The 18262-nt window shown below is 30.4% G+C and overlaps 1 protein-coding gene across 1 annotated transcript; it reads left to right on the forward strand.

Moving 5' to 3' along the window:
* The first annotated feature begins 2601 nt into the window (after nt 1-2601).
* Nucleotides 2602-3998, forward strand: LOC130818476 (protein ALP1-like). The gene is made up of 4 exons (XM_057684649.1): nt 2602-3132; nt 3219-3444; nt 3526-3588; nt 3709-3998. Exons 1-4 carry the CDS (start codon nt 2602-2604, stop codon nt 3996-3998), a joined length of 1110 nt encoding a protein of 369 aa, XP_057540632.1.
* The last annotated feature ends 14264 nt before the right edge of the window (nt 3999-18262 follow it).

Raw genomic sequence — 18262 nt, forward strand, 5'->3', positions numbered from 1 at the left:
AACTGTAACTAGCATGGTACCAAAAATTCATGCTACTTTCTTTGATGACTAGCATAACTAAATGGTAGGGAAACTTATATACAGTATATGAACTATAAAAGAGAGATCAATAAAGTTTTATGAAAAGATCGCTCTTAGAATCTTATGTAACTATACTCAAGAAGGGGAGTTTAATATGCTTTTGCAAAATATCTAAAGAAACTAATAAGCTAATTAGTACGGACACTAAAGACATAAATAAATAAGGATAAAACAGAGTATATAAGGAGTTCAATCCTCAAAAGTGTTTAGGTTTCCACCTTCTGGTAATTCTCCAACCCTTAGTATTTTTAAGCTCAATTCTTTTTGTTACTCTTTGGTTTTCTTGTAGATAACACATTAGATATTAGAAGTTATCTTATCCTCCATACTAAACACCCTGACAGCACCTTGCCACTACTACATATGCACTCACTAAGTAACTAAAAAGGATAACTCTAGTCCACACTTACATTATTATTTTTATTACCTCTACAGTACTTGATAAAATATAAACGTACGAGCCACACTCTTATCACCAAACTCTCTAGCTTAACAAAATACAAGTTTAATGTTTTGTTTCTTCATACTTTTGCAATGGTAGCAATGAACTGACCAAATATTTGATACCAAACATAAGGTTTTTATTTAGACCATATAGTGACTTATTCAATCAACAGACATAATAAGGAAATTTAGTATCCATGAAACCCAATGGTTGATCAATAGTGGAAAACGCCTTATATGCTGCGGTTTTATAAAAACGCAGCATAAAAGTAGTAGAAAAATTAGGCAAAAAAAAAGAGTACATTCTGCGGTTCCTAATGTATTATATGCTGTGGTTCTTAACCACAACATATAATGTGTTATATGCTATGGTTCCTTGAGAACCGCAGCATATACCCTATTTTTTATTATTTTTTTATAAATTTCCGCCTTCATTCATACAGCAGATTCAAAACCCATGAAAATATATTATTTGTTTTCAAAACCCACCTTACTTCGACATAATTTTCTCATTTCTCTTCATCTTCTTCAACCCATGAAAATTTGTTGTTCTTCCTCTTTTCTTCTTCAACCTTTAACTTTTTCAAAACCCACGAGAATTTTTGTTGTTCTTCTTCATCTTTAAAACCCACACAATTGTTTTAGGGATTCGTTTTTTTAGGGTATAATTTCTTCTTCAAAACCCACGAAAATTGTTGTTGTTCTTCTTCGTTTTTTTAGATTTTCAAGCTTCATGGTGTTTTAGGGCTTAGTTTTTGTATGCTAGTTATGTGAATCTCACTGAGGGCATGTTTGGTTGGTTCAGTTTTAATGGTATGGAATGGTATCACAACCATTCCAATGTTTGGTTATGCATTTTTACATTGGGATGTCATACCCTTTGGATTCTCATCCCATTCCATTCCTTAGAATCCCATACCCTCCTACCCCCCCCCCCCCCCCCCCAAAGTTTCAAACTCCATTCCATCCCATATTCAAACCCTGATTCACTCTTACTTCTTATTTCCCTCTCTTCCTTCAATCTGAGATTTTCTGTTCTGTTCTTCAATCTTCTTCCGCCTCCTTCAATCTTCTTCAACCTTCCCTCACCGGTGACCTCCTGCTCCCTTATTTTTTCTTTTCTGTTCTTCGGTTCCCCCGTATTCTGTTCTTCCTCTGTTTAACCTCCATTTCAGCCTCTCCGCCAGCAGCCCAGTCTCCTCCATTCCATCCTCTCCTCCAGCGTCCAGACGGTAGCAACCAACACTGTCGCAGACCGGCAAACGCACCGCCCATAACCACCAAAGTATATACCTTTTTTTTTCTTTCTTTCCCTAGAAATTTTAATTTCAATTGTTAATTTGCTATAGATTGCTTTGTTAATCATTAAACAATGTTTGTTAATCAATTCGATCAAACTCATTGTACTGGAGATTGCTTTGTTTTGATGTTTTGATTGCTATAGATTGCTGTGTTAATCAATTATAATATTCTTGTGGGCTCTTACTTGCAAGGCTGACAAGTTGTGAGTAAGATGCGTGTACTCTTATTATATCAAAGATAAGGGTATTTAGGATTGCAACTGGGTTTTGCCAGAGTGTTGGTTGATGTTTCATTAAAGGACCTTTTGCCTGAAACTATTTCATTCTTAAATGAACAAGATACTTTGATACATGTTTCTGTTGATTTTGAATGGAAACCTATTTTTTGTACTGGATGTCATAGTTTTGGTCATGAAACAGAAGAGTGTAAAGCTAATGAGGTTAGACTTCCAAGGAGATGGGTCAGGAAGGATACTATACTTTGTTATCTTTTGATTGCTTTGTAAATTGTTATACAATGTTTGCTGATTTTTTCTTTCATGTCTTCTCTGTTGCTCTCGTGATTTTCTTTGTGGTGGTTAAAATGTTATTGTTTGGGTCTTGGATTTAGTAGTGTTGGATGTAGTAGCCTCTACTTTTAAAAAATGTGCTTGCATACCAATCTAGGCTGCCTCGAATTCAAATGCTCAGTTTTTTAACAAGATCTCATGGAGATTGCTGTTGGATATATATGATTGCTAGATTAATATGATGATGCATGTATACATTCACAGAAATGATTCCATCTCAATTAGCCATAGTAAGAAGAAGGAAGAAGAGACAAATTGAATTACTACTACTTCTCTTGGTTGTTAACAATGTCGTCACACTCATGTACTTGGTGATGTGTATGATGGGTGTAATTGTTTATGAAATTGAACGACCACGTTATAGCAAAAGTGAGAAGAAACACCTTAGACAAAAGCACTTGGATGCACTAATCAAGGATAGTGATATAGTCTGTAAAAGTGAACTTCGTGTGAATAGAAAAACCTTTTATGTCCTTTGTGAGATGGTCAGAGATGTCGGTGGTTTAAATGGCACTCGAAATATGTCTTTGGAGGAAATTGTAGCTATGTTCTTGTACACTTTGGCACATCATTTGAAAAAAAGGACAATTAGAAGTCATTTCTTTCGAAGTGGAGAAAGTGTTAGTAGAAACTTCCACCGATGTCTTCTTGCCGTGTTAAAACTACATACTCACTTGCTAAAAAAGCCGACACCTATAACAGAAGATTGTGAAGTGGATAGATGGAAATGTTTTAAGGTTATAACATAATTTCATCTATATTATTTAAAAATCTATCCACTTTGTTTATTGTAAAACTTATCCCTCTTAACTTTTTTTTGTAGAATTGTTTAGGAGCCTTAGATGGCACTCATATTAGTGTTCATGTGCCAAGTGAGGATAGAGCAAGATATCGGACAAGGAAAGGTTCTATTGCTATGAATGTGTTAGGTGTATGTAACCCTAATTTGGAATTCATATATGTTCAACCTGGTTGGGAAGGATCCGCTCATGATGGTCGTGTCCTTCGAGATGCTATTACTAGGCCTAATGGTTTAAAAGTGCCACAAGGTGATCATACATAGAATTTAGATTTTATATTGTGGAGTCCAATAAGCAATGTCATGACCTTTTTTTTTTCCATATGTCAAGGTTCCTACTATTTGGTAGATGCAGGATACACGAATTGTGAAGGGTTTTTAGCACCATATAGAGGTCATCGATATCACCTTAAAGAGTAGGGGGACCGACAACCAATTAGTGCGGAAGAGTACTTCAACATGAAACATTCTAAGGCAAGGAATGTTATTGAGAGATGTTTTGGACTATGAAAAGGAAGGTGGGGTATTCTTAGGACCCCATCCTTCTATCCAATATGTACTCATGGGCGTATAGTTCAAGCATGTGTACTATTACACAATCTTATTCGAAAACATATGCCAACAGATTACACAATGTATTGGGATTCCGATAGTGAAGAAGGTGAAAGTGATGATGAGGGCCTAGATGATGAAGTTGAGTTGATTACTCAAATAGCTACTACGGATGCTTGGACTACTTATCGGAATAACTTAGCACAAAATATGTTTAATAATTGGAGACTTAGGCATAGTAGCCAAACATAAATGTTTGTTTAGTTTATTTGGACTTATGTTTGGGTGTTCTTTTTTATGATGTAATCAAATATTATGGTGTTGAGATATTTTTTATGGTGTAATTGGATTATTTATTTTATCTTGCAAATAAGAAAATAGCCTTATTTTGTAATCTTTTTTTTAATACATCATTGTTGTATAGGATGAATGTTGGTCAATTTGTTCAAAGTGGAAGAGGGAAAAACAAGTGATCATGGAATAAATCTGAGGAAGAATGTTTGATTAATGGTTTGTTGGAGATGAGTGCCGATCCTTCATGGAAAGCTGATGGGAGTTTCAAAGGTGGTTTCAAGAATAAGTTAGAGGAGAAATTGAATGAGAAGTTTCCGGGTGTGGGTTGAAAGCTATTCCCCATATTGAATCAAAAATCAAATGGTTTAAGGATAAATATAATGTGCTAACTGAAATGTTTCACACTTCTGGTTTTTCTTGGGATAATGAAAAGAATATGATTGTTTGTGAAAGGCAATCTTATGAAGAATTTTGTAAGGTACACAAATATTTTGACTTGTTTACAATTTGTTAGAATTATAACATATTTTAAATGACGTATCTTTTTTTTTTAATTCAAATTCTTGTTTAATTTTAGCAACACAGAAATGCTCAAGGATTATGGAATGTTCCTTTTCCATTTAATGATCAACTGTCAGTTATCTTTGGTGCCGATCGAGCTACTGGAGTGCAATCTGAGACTTTTGTCGAAGCTGTTGACAATCAAGAGAAAGAGACCATTGAACTAGATAAGGGTGGTAGTGATGAAGATGATGAATTTGATGATAATGAGTCCATCAACCAATCAAAACAGTCAACTCCAAGTGAACCTTCTTCAAAGAAAGCCAAAAAAGAATAGGCTCCAAATGAACAAGGAAGGAAAAGGAAGAAGCCGGAGGTTGTGGACTTAACTTCTTCTTTTAACAATATGTCTTCTAGCTTTTCAAATCATATGAATGAGATGAACAAGCACATGTCTACCATTGCAAGTGCCTTCTCTACTACACAACTACATGAGCAAGCTATCATGGCTCGTGAAGAAGTTGAGGAAAATCAAAAAAAAAAAAAAATTTGGTTAGTGAATTGCTTCGCATAGAAGGATTGACAAGATTTGAAGTAATGGAAGCTTCCAAGAGGTTGGCCTCCAATCCAAGTGAACTCTCACTCTTTTACCAATGCCCAGATGATGAGTGGAAGAAAGAGTTTATAATCAACCTCATTCATCCTAACTTGGGCAAGTGATGTAATGAAAATGCTTAACTTATAAATTATCTAGACTTTGTGTTTGGTTGTCAAAAACATATATTCGAATCTTTTTGTGTAGAGATGTATTGACACCATTTTGAGTGAAAATGTATTGAACTAGTACTTTGTGTGTATGTATTTGTGTGTTTAATAAATGTATGTATGCATCTATATATATATATATATAAACTGGACAGAGAATCCATTCCATAATTGAACCAAACAGTGTGAATGGATTGAATATCTATTACAGGATTGAACCAAACAATTTTAGTCTGGTATGGGGTTCTGAATCCATACCATCCTGGTATGGGGTTCCATACCATTCCAATCCTGCTCACTGAACCAAACGGACCCTTAGATTTTTTGATGCTAATGGTATTTATTATTGTCTTCGTTTTTTAAGGTACATATTGTTGTCTTCGTTTTTTTGATACAAGTTATTTGAAGCTCACTTAGGTTTTGACAAATTAGTGTTTGGAGATTGGTATGTGAAGCTATTCTTAGAAGCATACAATATGTGAGCGCTTTTTAAACAATCTAAGGTATAATTTCTTCAACCTTTTAGTTTTTCAAGCTTCATGGTATTTTAGGGTTTATTCAAGCTTCAACCTTTGAACATATGTTGTATACGAGTTTGTTTTTGTGTATAAGTATGAAATTTAAAGTATAAGTTTAAACTTGAATGTCGGGTGTAACTTGAAATGTTGTGTAAAAGTTTATTTTTGTGTAATTTAAGTATAAATTTTAACGTATAAGTTTATAACTTGGAATGTTGTGTGTAACTTGGAATGTTGCATTTAACTTGAAATGTTGTGTAAAATGTTATTGTTTATACGTTATCAAAATATAAGTTTATAACTTGAAATGTTGTGTATACAGATTTGTTCTTGTGTATTGTAAGTATGAATTTCAAAGTATAAAAACTTGAATGTTGTGTATAATTTGAAATGTTGTGTATAAGTACGATTGTAAATATACGTTTATAACTTAAAATGTCATTGTGTATAAGTTATGTAAGTATAAGTTTATAACTTGGAATGTTATATAAGTTTTGTTTTTTTATATTAAAAGTATGAATTTCAAAGTAAAAGTTTATAACTTGGAATGTTGTGTATAAGTATTTTTTGTGTTTATAAGTAAGAAGAAGTAAAAGTATGAATTTTAGCGTTTAGGGCATTGTATAATTTGAAATGTAGTGTATAACTTGGATTGTTGTGTATAACTCATTTGGAATGTCGGTAATTTTATTAGTTGATGGATATATGATATATAAGTAAGAATTATACAATTGTGCATGTATAAGTATGAATTTTAAAGTTTAAAACATATTAAAATTGTATTGTATTTGGTTGCAAATTGTATTAGGTTGTATAAGTATGAATCTTAAATTTAAGGCATATTATATTTGTTGTAATACTAAGTTTGGTATGCACAATAAATTTCTTATATTATGTGTTTTGTGTAACTGTAGCGTTTAATTGCGTTCCTTGACATGCATCAAGTTATCGATCAATGAAATGAAGGACAAGTTAAATCGTCGCGTTTGAACTGAATTTTTGCGTAAGGTATTAGTAGATTGTAAATATATATATATATATATATATATATATATATATATATATATATATATATATATATATATATATATATATATATATATATATATATATATATATATATATATATATATATATATATATATATATATATATATATATATATATATATATATATATATATATATATATATATATATATATATATATATACATATATATATATATACATATATACATATATATATATATATATACATATATACATATATATATATATACATATATACATATATATATATATACATATATATATATATATATATATATATATATATATATATATATATATATATATATATATATATATATATATATATATATATATATATATATATATAGTCCACTTATATGCTGCGGTTTTGAACCGCAGATATAATATTGTGTCATATGCTGCTATCACAAGTGCTGCGGGTTAAAACCGCAGCATATAACGAGTATAAAACTGCAGCAAATAAGTTTTTTTCCACTATTAGATGTATTTAATAGTTTTCTGCAGATGACCATGTAAGAATGTAATTTTTAACATCCAACTTACTGATTGACCACTTTTTAGACAAGGCAAGACTAAGAATAGTACGAATTGTAGTTGGTTTCACATTGGGTTGTATGTCTTTCCACAATCAATGCTCACTTATTGACCTGCACCATAACTTACTAGATGAGCTTTATGTTGCTCAAAAGTACTATTAAAATGCTCTTTATGTCGAAAAATCCATTAAGAGCGAAGAACATTAACATTAGGAGGTTTAGGAACCTAATCCTACATTTTATTCTTAACTGAAAATGATCACCTCTTAAGTTGAGGTATGTTATAGTTTCTTCACGTACCGGATTGTCATTTCTCCACATCTTAAACAATCTAAAATATCAAGTGAATATTTTTAAGGGATGTTATATATTATAGTTAGGAGGCATAGTTAATGGTTCTAATAGGTGTTTAAAGTACATTCAAAAGTATGTTCAACAGACAAACTAGGCAATTACAGGAGTTAAAGTGTACATACTTCAAGTAGGTATTCATACATAATAAAGTAGGCATTTGAACAAGTCGTAAGCTTTATTTTAGTTTTAATAATTAACATTTATTTCGATTATGTAAGGAATTTATATTAGTTAAAATAGATATTTACAATAGCCAAAGTATGTATTTTTAGTATATAAAGTATGTATTTCTATTCTTGTACGTATTATTGCTGTCACACTAAAGGAAGCATCTTAAATAGCTTAAGCAGACGTTTTAGTGGCAGGTATTTATAGTAGATAAAGTATGCATTTATTCTACTTGAAGTAGGCATTTATAAAAGTAAAATGATGTTGTTTGAGTATACAAAGTAGGCATTTCTATAATTGTACATATCTAATACTCTAAAACTAAAGCAGTCTTATAAATTAGTTAATTACGTGTTTATAGAGGTTGAAATAGGTATTGTTAATGGTTATGATAGGTATTTTCAATTGTTAGTAGGCATTTTCATAAATTTTAATAAGTTTTGTAGGCAATTTCATATAAATTAGTTTTGGTTAGAGGTGTTCATTCTGGTGATCGGGTCGGTTTCGGACGGGTGTCATTCGGTTCGATTGAATTTCGGATCGGTTGTTAATCAGATGCTTGTTACGGTGGGTCACATTCGGGTCGGTTAGTCACGGTTCGTTGAAGATCAGTTATTCGAGCTATCAGGTTTGCATCAGCTCGGTGTCGGTTGAAGTTCAAGTCGAGTGTCAATCGGTCTGGGGTTGTTATCGGTTAACAATTGGTTCGGTTTTATAGGGTACAGATCGGATCTGGGTTTTTTTTTTCAAGTAGAATTCGACAATGAGTTACTAATTACTATCGATTGAGTCAATGTCACATTAAGTTGCTAGTCATTTTTTAATTCATGACAATATTTTCTTTACTTAAAGGAAATAGTTAAAATGCAAATCAATTAGTAATTATTACTTTGCTACTTTTACTTGTTTGACGGTAAATTAAAATTAAAGTTCTATCATTTTTCATCCAATTTGATTAAAAATAGTTTATTAGACATTAATCATTGATTATTTACTCTAAATATATAAAATCATGTATTTTTAAAATTTAATTTATGAAAATATCTATCGCTTTATTAGATTAACTGATAAGATGATTGAATATGAGTTATTCATACTTCTATGTTAGAAATTGGTTTAGGTTTACACCAGTTCGATTAAAAATTGGTTCGGGTTAAGTTGGTTATAGCCGGGCTGAGTTTGGTTTCCAGCATGATACGGGTCGGATATGACTCGGTTCGGTCACTATTAGGTTCGGGTAATCTCGGTTAACGGTTACATGTCGGTTATAAAAATCGGTCGCAGTTCGGATTCAGTTTCCCATTTTCGTTTGTCAATCGGTTCAGGTGCAACTTCGGTTCGGGTAATATCGGTTCGATAAATCTAAAAAAGATACGCATTTTCGGGTCGGATAATTTCGGTTTCGGGTCGGGTCACATTTGTACAGCTCTAGTTTTAGTAGATATATTTAGTTATAGTAAGCATTGTTCATCATCGAACTAGGCATTATAAGTAGTTATAGTACGCATTTAAACTATTTATAGTAGGAAATTTTAAAATTTTTAGTACCTATTTGAAAACTAATTTTAGCTATTGTTGTAAGTATAGTTGTAACAGACTCAAAATTTTAATAATAATCTTCCGATTAATTATTCCGAATTTTGAATTCAAATCTCTAATCCTTTAGTTATCCATTTCCAACCATCTTTAATTCCTAAACCTTTTCTGATTTTGTAATTTCTTTCAAATATTAAACTTAAAAAAATATTATTTTGTTTAAAATCTTTTTATAAGCACTAAAATATTATTTTATGATTTTATAGTACGAAAAGTAAAATTTTATTATTATATTCACGATTTTGTAAAACGTTACGTTTTAACTTTCTTCCTTAAACTGACATTACTACTTATTATTTTAACCTTATAAATTTGATTTAATTATTTTATATATAAAAATGAGTCATTTTTTATTATTAACTTTAAGTATAGTTTAAGCGAAATTTTGTAAGTAAACTAAATATTTTCATTATCAAATTTACCCATTATTTTAAAGTATATTTACTTGTACATACTAGAAAAAAACTTTAATGAACCAAAATCCTTTCTATAGTAACCCATGATGTTCACCATTTACATAAGTTATCATCATTTCCTTACACAAGCTAACCTTCTACACTCAAAACTCATACATATTCACTTACACACTCTAACTCTTACACATTCACTTATAGACTCTAAATCACTTACACAAGTTAACCTTCTTCTATACTTCTAAAATACTTTTTCATACAATCTAATGAACTACAAAGTTGCCCAAACCATTATAAATACCCTCTTAGCCATAACATCACTTACACCACCATCATCAAATCTTTCTAACATTCTTTCTTATATTTTCACTTCATTAAAATCTTACTACCTTAATACCTTTATTAATAGTTGAAGAAATTCAAGAAGATGGAGCTTAGAACACTCTTTATTTAGCTAAATCATCATCATTATGTTGCATGATTGGGTTATTACTTTAGGTACTTTATGTATTATTATCTTTGGAGTTTGGATTTAATTATTTTGGGAGTTTAGAAGATCATCATTATTTTGGGTGTTTGGATTAATTATCTTTGATCCATTATTATCTATCTTGGAGGGTCTTATTTCTTATTATTTTCCTAATTAGTACTTAGTACTAATCCTTGGTGTTAGTATGGTATAACTTCTTACCCTACTCTTTTTGTGGAATTTTACATTATATTTACTTTATAATATGCAGAGTATGAAATATGTTGATATGTTTTAGTAGGAAGTTAGTTTAATGAAATTATGATCAAGATTATATTAACTATGTGTATACTAAAAGTATTTTTAATATGCTAATTTAATAATCTTTGAACAAGTTTAGGAAGTTGGGTGCAAAATTATATTCTAGTGATATTAAGTATGATTTATGTTATAAACTAGTGCTAGTATGTTTATGAATTAAGTGTTACATTATGAATGTTATTATTTTTTTTATGTTAGAATTTTTATTAATATGTTTATGTTAGCCTTCAAACTAGTTTATAAGGTAGTAAGTTATTTTATGAACGTATTTCACTAAGTATGATTATATTAAGAATATTGTTATTATACTTTTTTTGAGATTTAAGTTTATCCTTAAAGTTATAGTGAATTTCTATATTATTGCGTAAAGTTTTTATTTTTGTAAGTGGTTATGTTAATTATTTAAATCTAGGATTTAGTATGATAAATTAAATTAAGTCATTCTTTTTATGTGAAAAGAGCCGAAAACACTCATAGGCCATCTGATCACTATCATATAATAATAATAAAAAAGAGTTTGATTTACTATTTTAAATTATTACAGACCATACCTATCTGTAAACGATATTTTCATTTCTTTGTTTTGATCATGATCTACATTAGAACAAAGCAACAAGAACAGAAGGGTTTTGACATTAAATGCGACCAGCAACAAGAACAGTAAGCAACAATGAGATATTTCAATGCTTATTGAAATTAAAAAGAGAAATACTACCTTAATTCGTGAGTTTTGAAGATGAACAAGCAAATGCCTTTGGTTTCAAACAACGGTTTTGAAGAATGCGCACACAGTAGAACAAGCAAACGTTTGTTCTGGGTTCGTTTGTGAATGAAAATGAAGATGAACACGTACAGTAAGCAAACGTTTGATTGAGAGAACAAAGCAGCAGTAGCAAACGTATGGGTTTTGAGAGAACAAAGAATGGGTATTCGTTTGAGAGAACAAAAAAGGCAGCAGTTTAATCGTTTTTGAGAGAACAAAAGGGTTTTGTGAGGGTTTATTGTGAAATAAAAGAAACTGATCGATGGCGGGTTTTCTTAAAATTCCAAAGGTTATTTGCTGCGGTTCAAAGGAAACCGGAGCAATTTTGTTAATTTTGAAGGTTTATTTGCTGCGGTTCATGAAAAACCGGAGCAATTAACGAAATTCCAAAGAGCTATTTGCTGCGGTTTGGCCTTAACCGCAGCAATTAATGAGTTTTGAAGGCTATTTGCTGCGGTCCTGTGGTTAACCGCAGCAGTTATAGTTTTTTTTTTTTTTTTTTTTTTTTCTTATTAATTTTCCTCTTTATTGCTGCGAATATAACTAAACCGCAGCAAATGATGAGGAGCAAATACGTTTTTTTCCACTAGTGATAATAAGATAACAATTTTAAAAGATATTTTTGAGAAATTTATATAACTTATTAAATATTGAAGTGTTTTTCTTGAATACATGAGATTTCATAATAAAAGTAACTTTTAATCACTATTTGTACAAAATATTTTATTTGCTAACTATTTGACCAAAATTTATGTAAAATGATGTAAAAGTATTTTTTGTAAACTTGCCGCTCAAACGATGTGTGATATATTGATTTTGTGAAATTACAAGTTTTACTTGTTTTATAATTAGAGATAATGACTTTTGTGAAAATTATAAGTTTGACTTGTTTTTTAAACTAGAAATATTGATTTTTGTGAAATTATAAGTTTTATTTGTTTGACAATTAGAATGTTGATTTTTGCAAACCTAATAAGTTTACTTATTTTTCTAAACTTGAAAATTTGATTTTTGGTGAACTTGTGGAATTTTGGAAACTTATCCAAATAATGCAATTTTAACTTGATTTTTAATTATAATATTTGATTTTTGTGAAAAAAAATAAAGTTTTATTTATTGTAAAGTTGAAAATGTTGATTTTGGAAACTTATTTAAAGAGAGATAGATTTTAAAAGCTACTTGTGGAAAATATTAATTTGGAGACTATTGATAGAATATTAAGTTATTAGTGTGAATTTAGCGAGCTATTAAAAATAAAGTTATAAATAAAATTTAATGTGTAAAAATTTAATAATGAATGTATAAAGATATAAAGGTTAATTTTACGTTATGATTTAGAATTTTATTAAATAAAAGGGGTTATCACCTAAGTTGATCAAAGTCAAAGTCAATGTCAAATTGTAGTAATAAAAATGTAATGTACTTGTGTGAATGAATATTGATTGAATGACCCTGATAGTAAGGTAATGTCGAACCATGGATTGGGTTGTAAAATCCCGGCGCCCGTGTTGGCCGACACGTAAAATGCGGTGTAGACAAGAGGTTAGCTACTTATCCTGTAGAGCTCGAGCATAAACTGTATTGGAGGGGTGACGACTCCCACCACAGTTAGGGTTTAAAACTACGGTCCTCATCTAACCAGACCCTTACATATATCAGGTGTTATATTGATGTGCTTGTTGATCAGTGATAAAATTGATTAGTATTGATGCTATGATGCATGGTACGGTTATGAGTATTAACCAAATGAACTTACTTAAGTGTTAAGATTACCGAATTGTATAAGTGGCAGTAACGTACTTCTGTCAGGATTGAGAATGGTATCTTAATGACTTAAAATTATGGAACAGAAAAAGAATATGGTAAAAGTATACGGTGATGTTAATTAATTATAAGTTCGTACTTAAATTATTATTTTGTAAATGTAGCGTATAATTTTCGTATTTTGAGCTGGAATAGAAGTTATGCTCGGCGTTAAGCGCTGACCGATTGAATCGGCTGTTATCCATATCATGGATGGCATCATTTTGCAGGATTTAGTACAGGTTCCGATCCAGGCCGCAGCAATTACTATTTTATCGAGAACTTAGCTACTTTTTGTATCTTTATTGATGACTTGATGATGATGTATTTTTTTCATTTTTAGCAAACAATATTTCTTATCAGATGTAATATTTACTTTTGTTTTAAACAGTTTCAGTTTTTATGATTTAAAGTTTTTAACAGTTCGGTACTTTGAGACTTCTGCAATATTCTTGTATTAAACATTATTATTAAATGTTAATTACATATCGAGAGTGCCTCTCCTATTACAATTGTTTTTTAATACAACTATTGTTTTAGACAATGAAATAGGTGTTTTTACTTAATTAAGTAAGCATTAAAACTTAAAAAAGTAGTCAATTTTAATAATGCCAACAAACGTTGAAAATGATTATGTGTTTTAAATTATTAGGGTATGTAATTTTATTTGTCAAAGTAGGCAATATAAAGTTATAGCATGCATATGTACTAGTAATAGTAGTAGGCGATTACATATATCCAATAGGCATTTTTAATACTTATAGTGCGTGTTTATAGTACTTATAGTAGGTATTTTTACAAATCAAAGTAGATGTTTTGATTACCTTCATCTAAGAAAATGATATTTTTTTCATCAATATTTATATTTGCATCATCGAACTCGATCATCAAATTTTCAATTGACGATCCTATTTAAATAATTGACAAATATATATTCATTAAATTTTGTACTGAAAATTGGAAAACATAACACTAAATTCAAAAATTTTAAAAACCTGCAATGTTGTTCATAATATTCTTGGAATGATGAAGGTGGTTATTTTAATCGCATGAAGAACGTGTTATTTTAATATTGGTTTGCACTATTTCTTTTTTTTTTGATAAATAAAATAAATTGGAATGGAGCTCCTGAGAGACGTCTCTATAAGATAACATCTCTAAAAGGCCGGTTATTTAAATAAATTCCATATAAAATTTTTACGTGCTTCAATTAAAATTATATACGGATCAATTTGCGACAATGCGTATATCCTGCTAAGTAAAAAACTATTAGTGGCGTAATTTACCATGGAATAAATTATTTGAGGAGAATTTGTGGCATTAATGTATGTCTTACTACTAAAAACTCATTTGTGGCATAATGTTTTTCGATGTGTTTATTGTGGCATAATTTTTTTTGTATAAGTGTTTGTTTTATTGCATTGGATATTTACCCACGGTACAAATTCACTTTGACAGACCAAATTTCGATCAATTATCAACTTTGAAGTTTAATCAATTAATAGATAGTCTAATAGTTTAATTTAATTAGTTTAAAGTTTCGTTATACTTAAATAACATAAAATTATACGCCCTCCACACCAATATAAATGTCCTATTTGCTTAGGCACGGATATTAAGAGTGGTGTGGGGTCCATTAAAAAGATGGTAGTTGGGTAGGTAGTGAAGGGTAATTGGGTAAGTAAGGTATACGGGGGTATATTCGTAATTACTTGTGTGAACTAAGGATATTTAGGTAAAAAAAAATTGACAAAAATAGAAATGTGACAATTGATATGGTTTTGCCAAATAAAGAAATGTGACAATTATATTGATGTGGAGGGAGTATGATTTTATAGTTTGTTTAGATAGTTCCACCCAACTACATGGAGTTTTTAGTATTCAATATCACTTATATGCATAGCCACATGCCTATATTAGACTTATATATAGTTAAAGGATAGTTTCATTCAATCTGATATATCGAGTTTTAATTATTTAACTTTGTAATATTATCGCTTTATAATCTAATAGTTTAATATAAAGTATAATAGATAATCTAGATTAGAATATTCTTATAACTATTCACTAATAAGTACTATCTATGGACATTTACAATAGTCTAATAGATAGTTTACATTATTTTTATTTACTCTAATGAATTGATTTTTATTTTCCTATTTGAGAAATAAATGCTGTCATGAATTAACTTTTATAAATGTATTACGTCAAATATTTAGAGTTAACAATTAATAATCAATGTCTATTAAACTATTTTTAATCACATTAATTGAATATGATAAAGCTTGGCTTACAGTTTACAATTAAGTAAAAGTAACAAAGTAATTGCTGATAATTATGTCTCCAATTAAAACAATAGAAGAAATTTAATTTGATTTAACGAATGCGATAAAACCACTAATTGATTTGCAAGTTAAGCGTGTAAGTATTATTCATTAAGTAAAGAGCATTCGATCATGCGTCAATTAAAAAACGGTTATGAACTTAATATGATATTGACTCAATCTATTGTAGCTCGTTATCGATTCCTACTCCAAAAAAACGACTATCTACTTAATCTAATATTGACATCAATTAAGTACAAAGAATTCGCTTGGTGCCCGAAAAAACCGTATCAATTATTGACTGATGAAACCTCAAACTCAATTGACACTCAACTCGAACTTCAACCAATACAAACCTGGTAACTTGAACAACTAAATTAAATCGACCTGTTGCTGACCTATAGTGCCCGAGCATGACCCGCTGCGCTACGCATCCGAAAGTAACCAATCCAAAATCAAACCAAATCGAATGACACATGTCCAAAACGATCAGATAATCCTAATAAACACCTCTGCATATTTTGAAAAGTTACACGACAAATCATTGTTATTTCAACTATTTAGTACCCACAACCGAAGAAGCCAATACTGAACTAGTAAATATTATAATTATTTCATTATAAAATAATCGCATCTAATTGTGATATATAATATGAGAAAATGTTAGTATAAGTAGCAAATATAATGTAACAATTATTTTAATTGCAATCATTTTATACTTCTATATTAGTTAATTTTATAGTTATATACAATGGATATTGTTACCTTTACTATGCTCATTTCCTTTTCTCATATTGTCCTCGAATTTTACTCGATGAACTCTTGTTAATTAAGTTATACTTTGTTGTCATAGCATGTGTGAGATTTAAATGATTTATTCTTACATTCATAATTTTTTTGAAAAGCAATTTCTCTTTTTGAGAAAAAGTATCAATATAAAGCACGTCCATTACAAAGCTTTACAAAGTACTCCACCCAACAAAAATAATTGAAATAGCACAAATAAAGTTGTCCGCATACAACACACCCACAAAATGTGAACTTGAAAGAGAAATGACTTGATGTTCAAATAAGGTGTGCTTATAATTATTTCATTCCCAAAAAAAGGTACGCTTATTATTGGCTAGGGATTCATTTAAAAAGAAGGTTGGGATGTCCACAAAACACAGATTTTTTAAAATCGAATTGATTGAAGTTGAGATGCCCCCAAGTTGTTAGGATCAAAATTATATGTAAGATTGAAATTAACTAGTGGGATCGAATTGTAAGATCAAATCGTAGGATCGGACGATCCTATAAGTTTGCAAAATAACAAGTTGTATTATGTCTATGTTTATTGTTTGATTGTTTTCAGTATAAAAAAGTATTAACGACCCGTTTGGTTAGTGGTACTAAATGGTGGTAATAGAAATGATTTATAGTGTAAAATTTCATTCAAAGTTCCATGTCATTTTCATGGTAATGAAACTTTGATCACTAAAATTTTTTTTTGTTTACGAATTTCCATTACCACCTAATACCACCTCAACCCATGGTAATGCGTTGGAATGAATTTTATGAAGAAAATGAGATGAGTGAAGGTTGACTAGCATGGCCATTAAGGTAGCCAAAAGATTTTTTTAACCAAAATTACACTAGTTTTCATCTCTAAAGCACGGACACGCCACTTGACACACGTGTCGCGTGTCGGACACAGACACGCGATGGACACGCGAAAATCCGTGTTTGACACGCCAAATGAAGTGTCTAATATTTTAATATTTTTTCTGACACGCGGACACGGCAAGGACACGTTTTTTTTTTTTAAATAATAAATAAAAAAATTGAAAACAGAGTACAGAACATGAGAACACTCGAATTCCCTCTCAATTCCCTCTCTTGCTCTCACTCCTCTCAACTCTCTTTCACTCTAACCCAAACTCTACACAACTCTTCCTCCACCTCCACTGTCGCTGCCGCACCCCCGCACCACGCCACCGCCGGCTGCTCCTCCATCACAGACGAACACTCGAACTCGGGTCTCGGTGCTGCACTGCTGTTGCCCTGTGGGTTGTTCGAATCGAACACTGCTGCTGCTGCTCCTAAAAATCAAAATTATTGATTTTGTTTAAGGTATTTTCACTCTTTATCCTAAATCCTAATATTAATCTTGTTCTAATCTTTAATCTTAGTGTTAATCTTAAATTCTTAATCTTAATTTCTTGTAATGTGCTCTTTTTCGACCATTCAATTCGATTACTGTCTTCATCTTTGATTTTATAATCTAAGTAATATGGAGCCATTTATTTGTTTGAAAAACCCTGGAATTTTCTAGTTTGATGAACAAATTGGGTTTAAAAATCTACATGAATTAATGTTTTGTTTTGGTAAAAAAACTGGAAACATTATTTTGATTTTTTTTCATTGAAGAAAGTGCAACTGATGTATGGGCTAAAATTTTGTCGTAGCTTTTGTTAATTTGATGTTATGATGATGATAAGAATTTTATTTGTATTGTGATTTTTAAATCTTTAATTGTGGTTGTTTGAATTTGAAGAGTTCATGTCTAGTAGTGGGGCTAGTGGCGCTGATTCATGCAATGTTAGGGGTGATGCTACAAATGAAAAGAGTGATTTCGGTTCTTATCCTTTGTCGAAA

The sequence above is a fragment of the Amaranthus tricolor genome, chromosome 7 (genome assembly GCF_026212465.1).
Source record: "Amaranthus tricolor cultivar Red isolate AtriRed21 chromosome 7, ASM2621246v1, whole genome shotgun sequence".
NCBI lineage: Eukaryota > Viridiplantae > Streptophyta > Magnoliopsida > Caryophyllales > Amaranthaceae > Amaranthus > Amaranthus tricolor.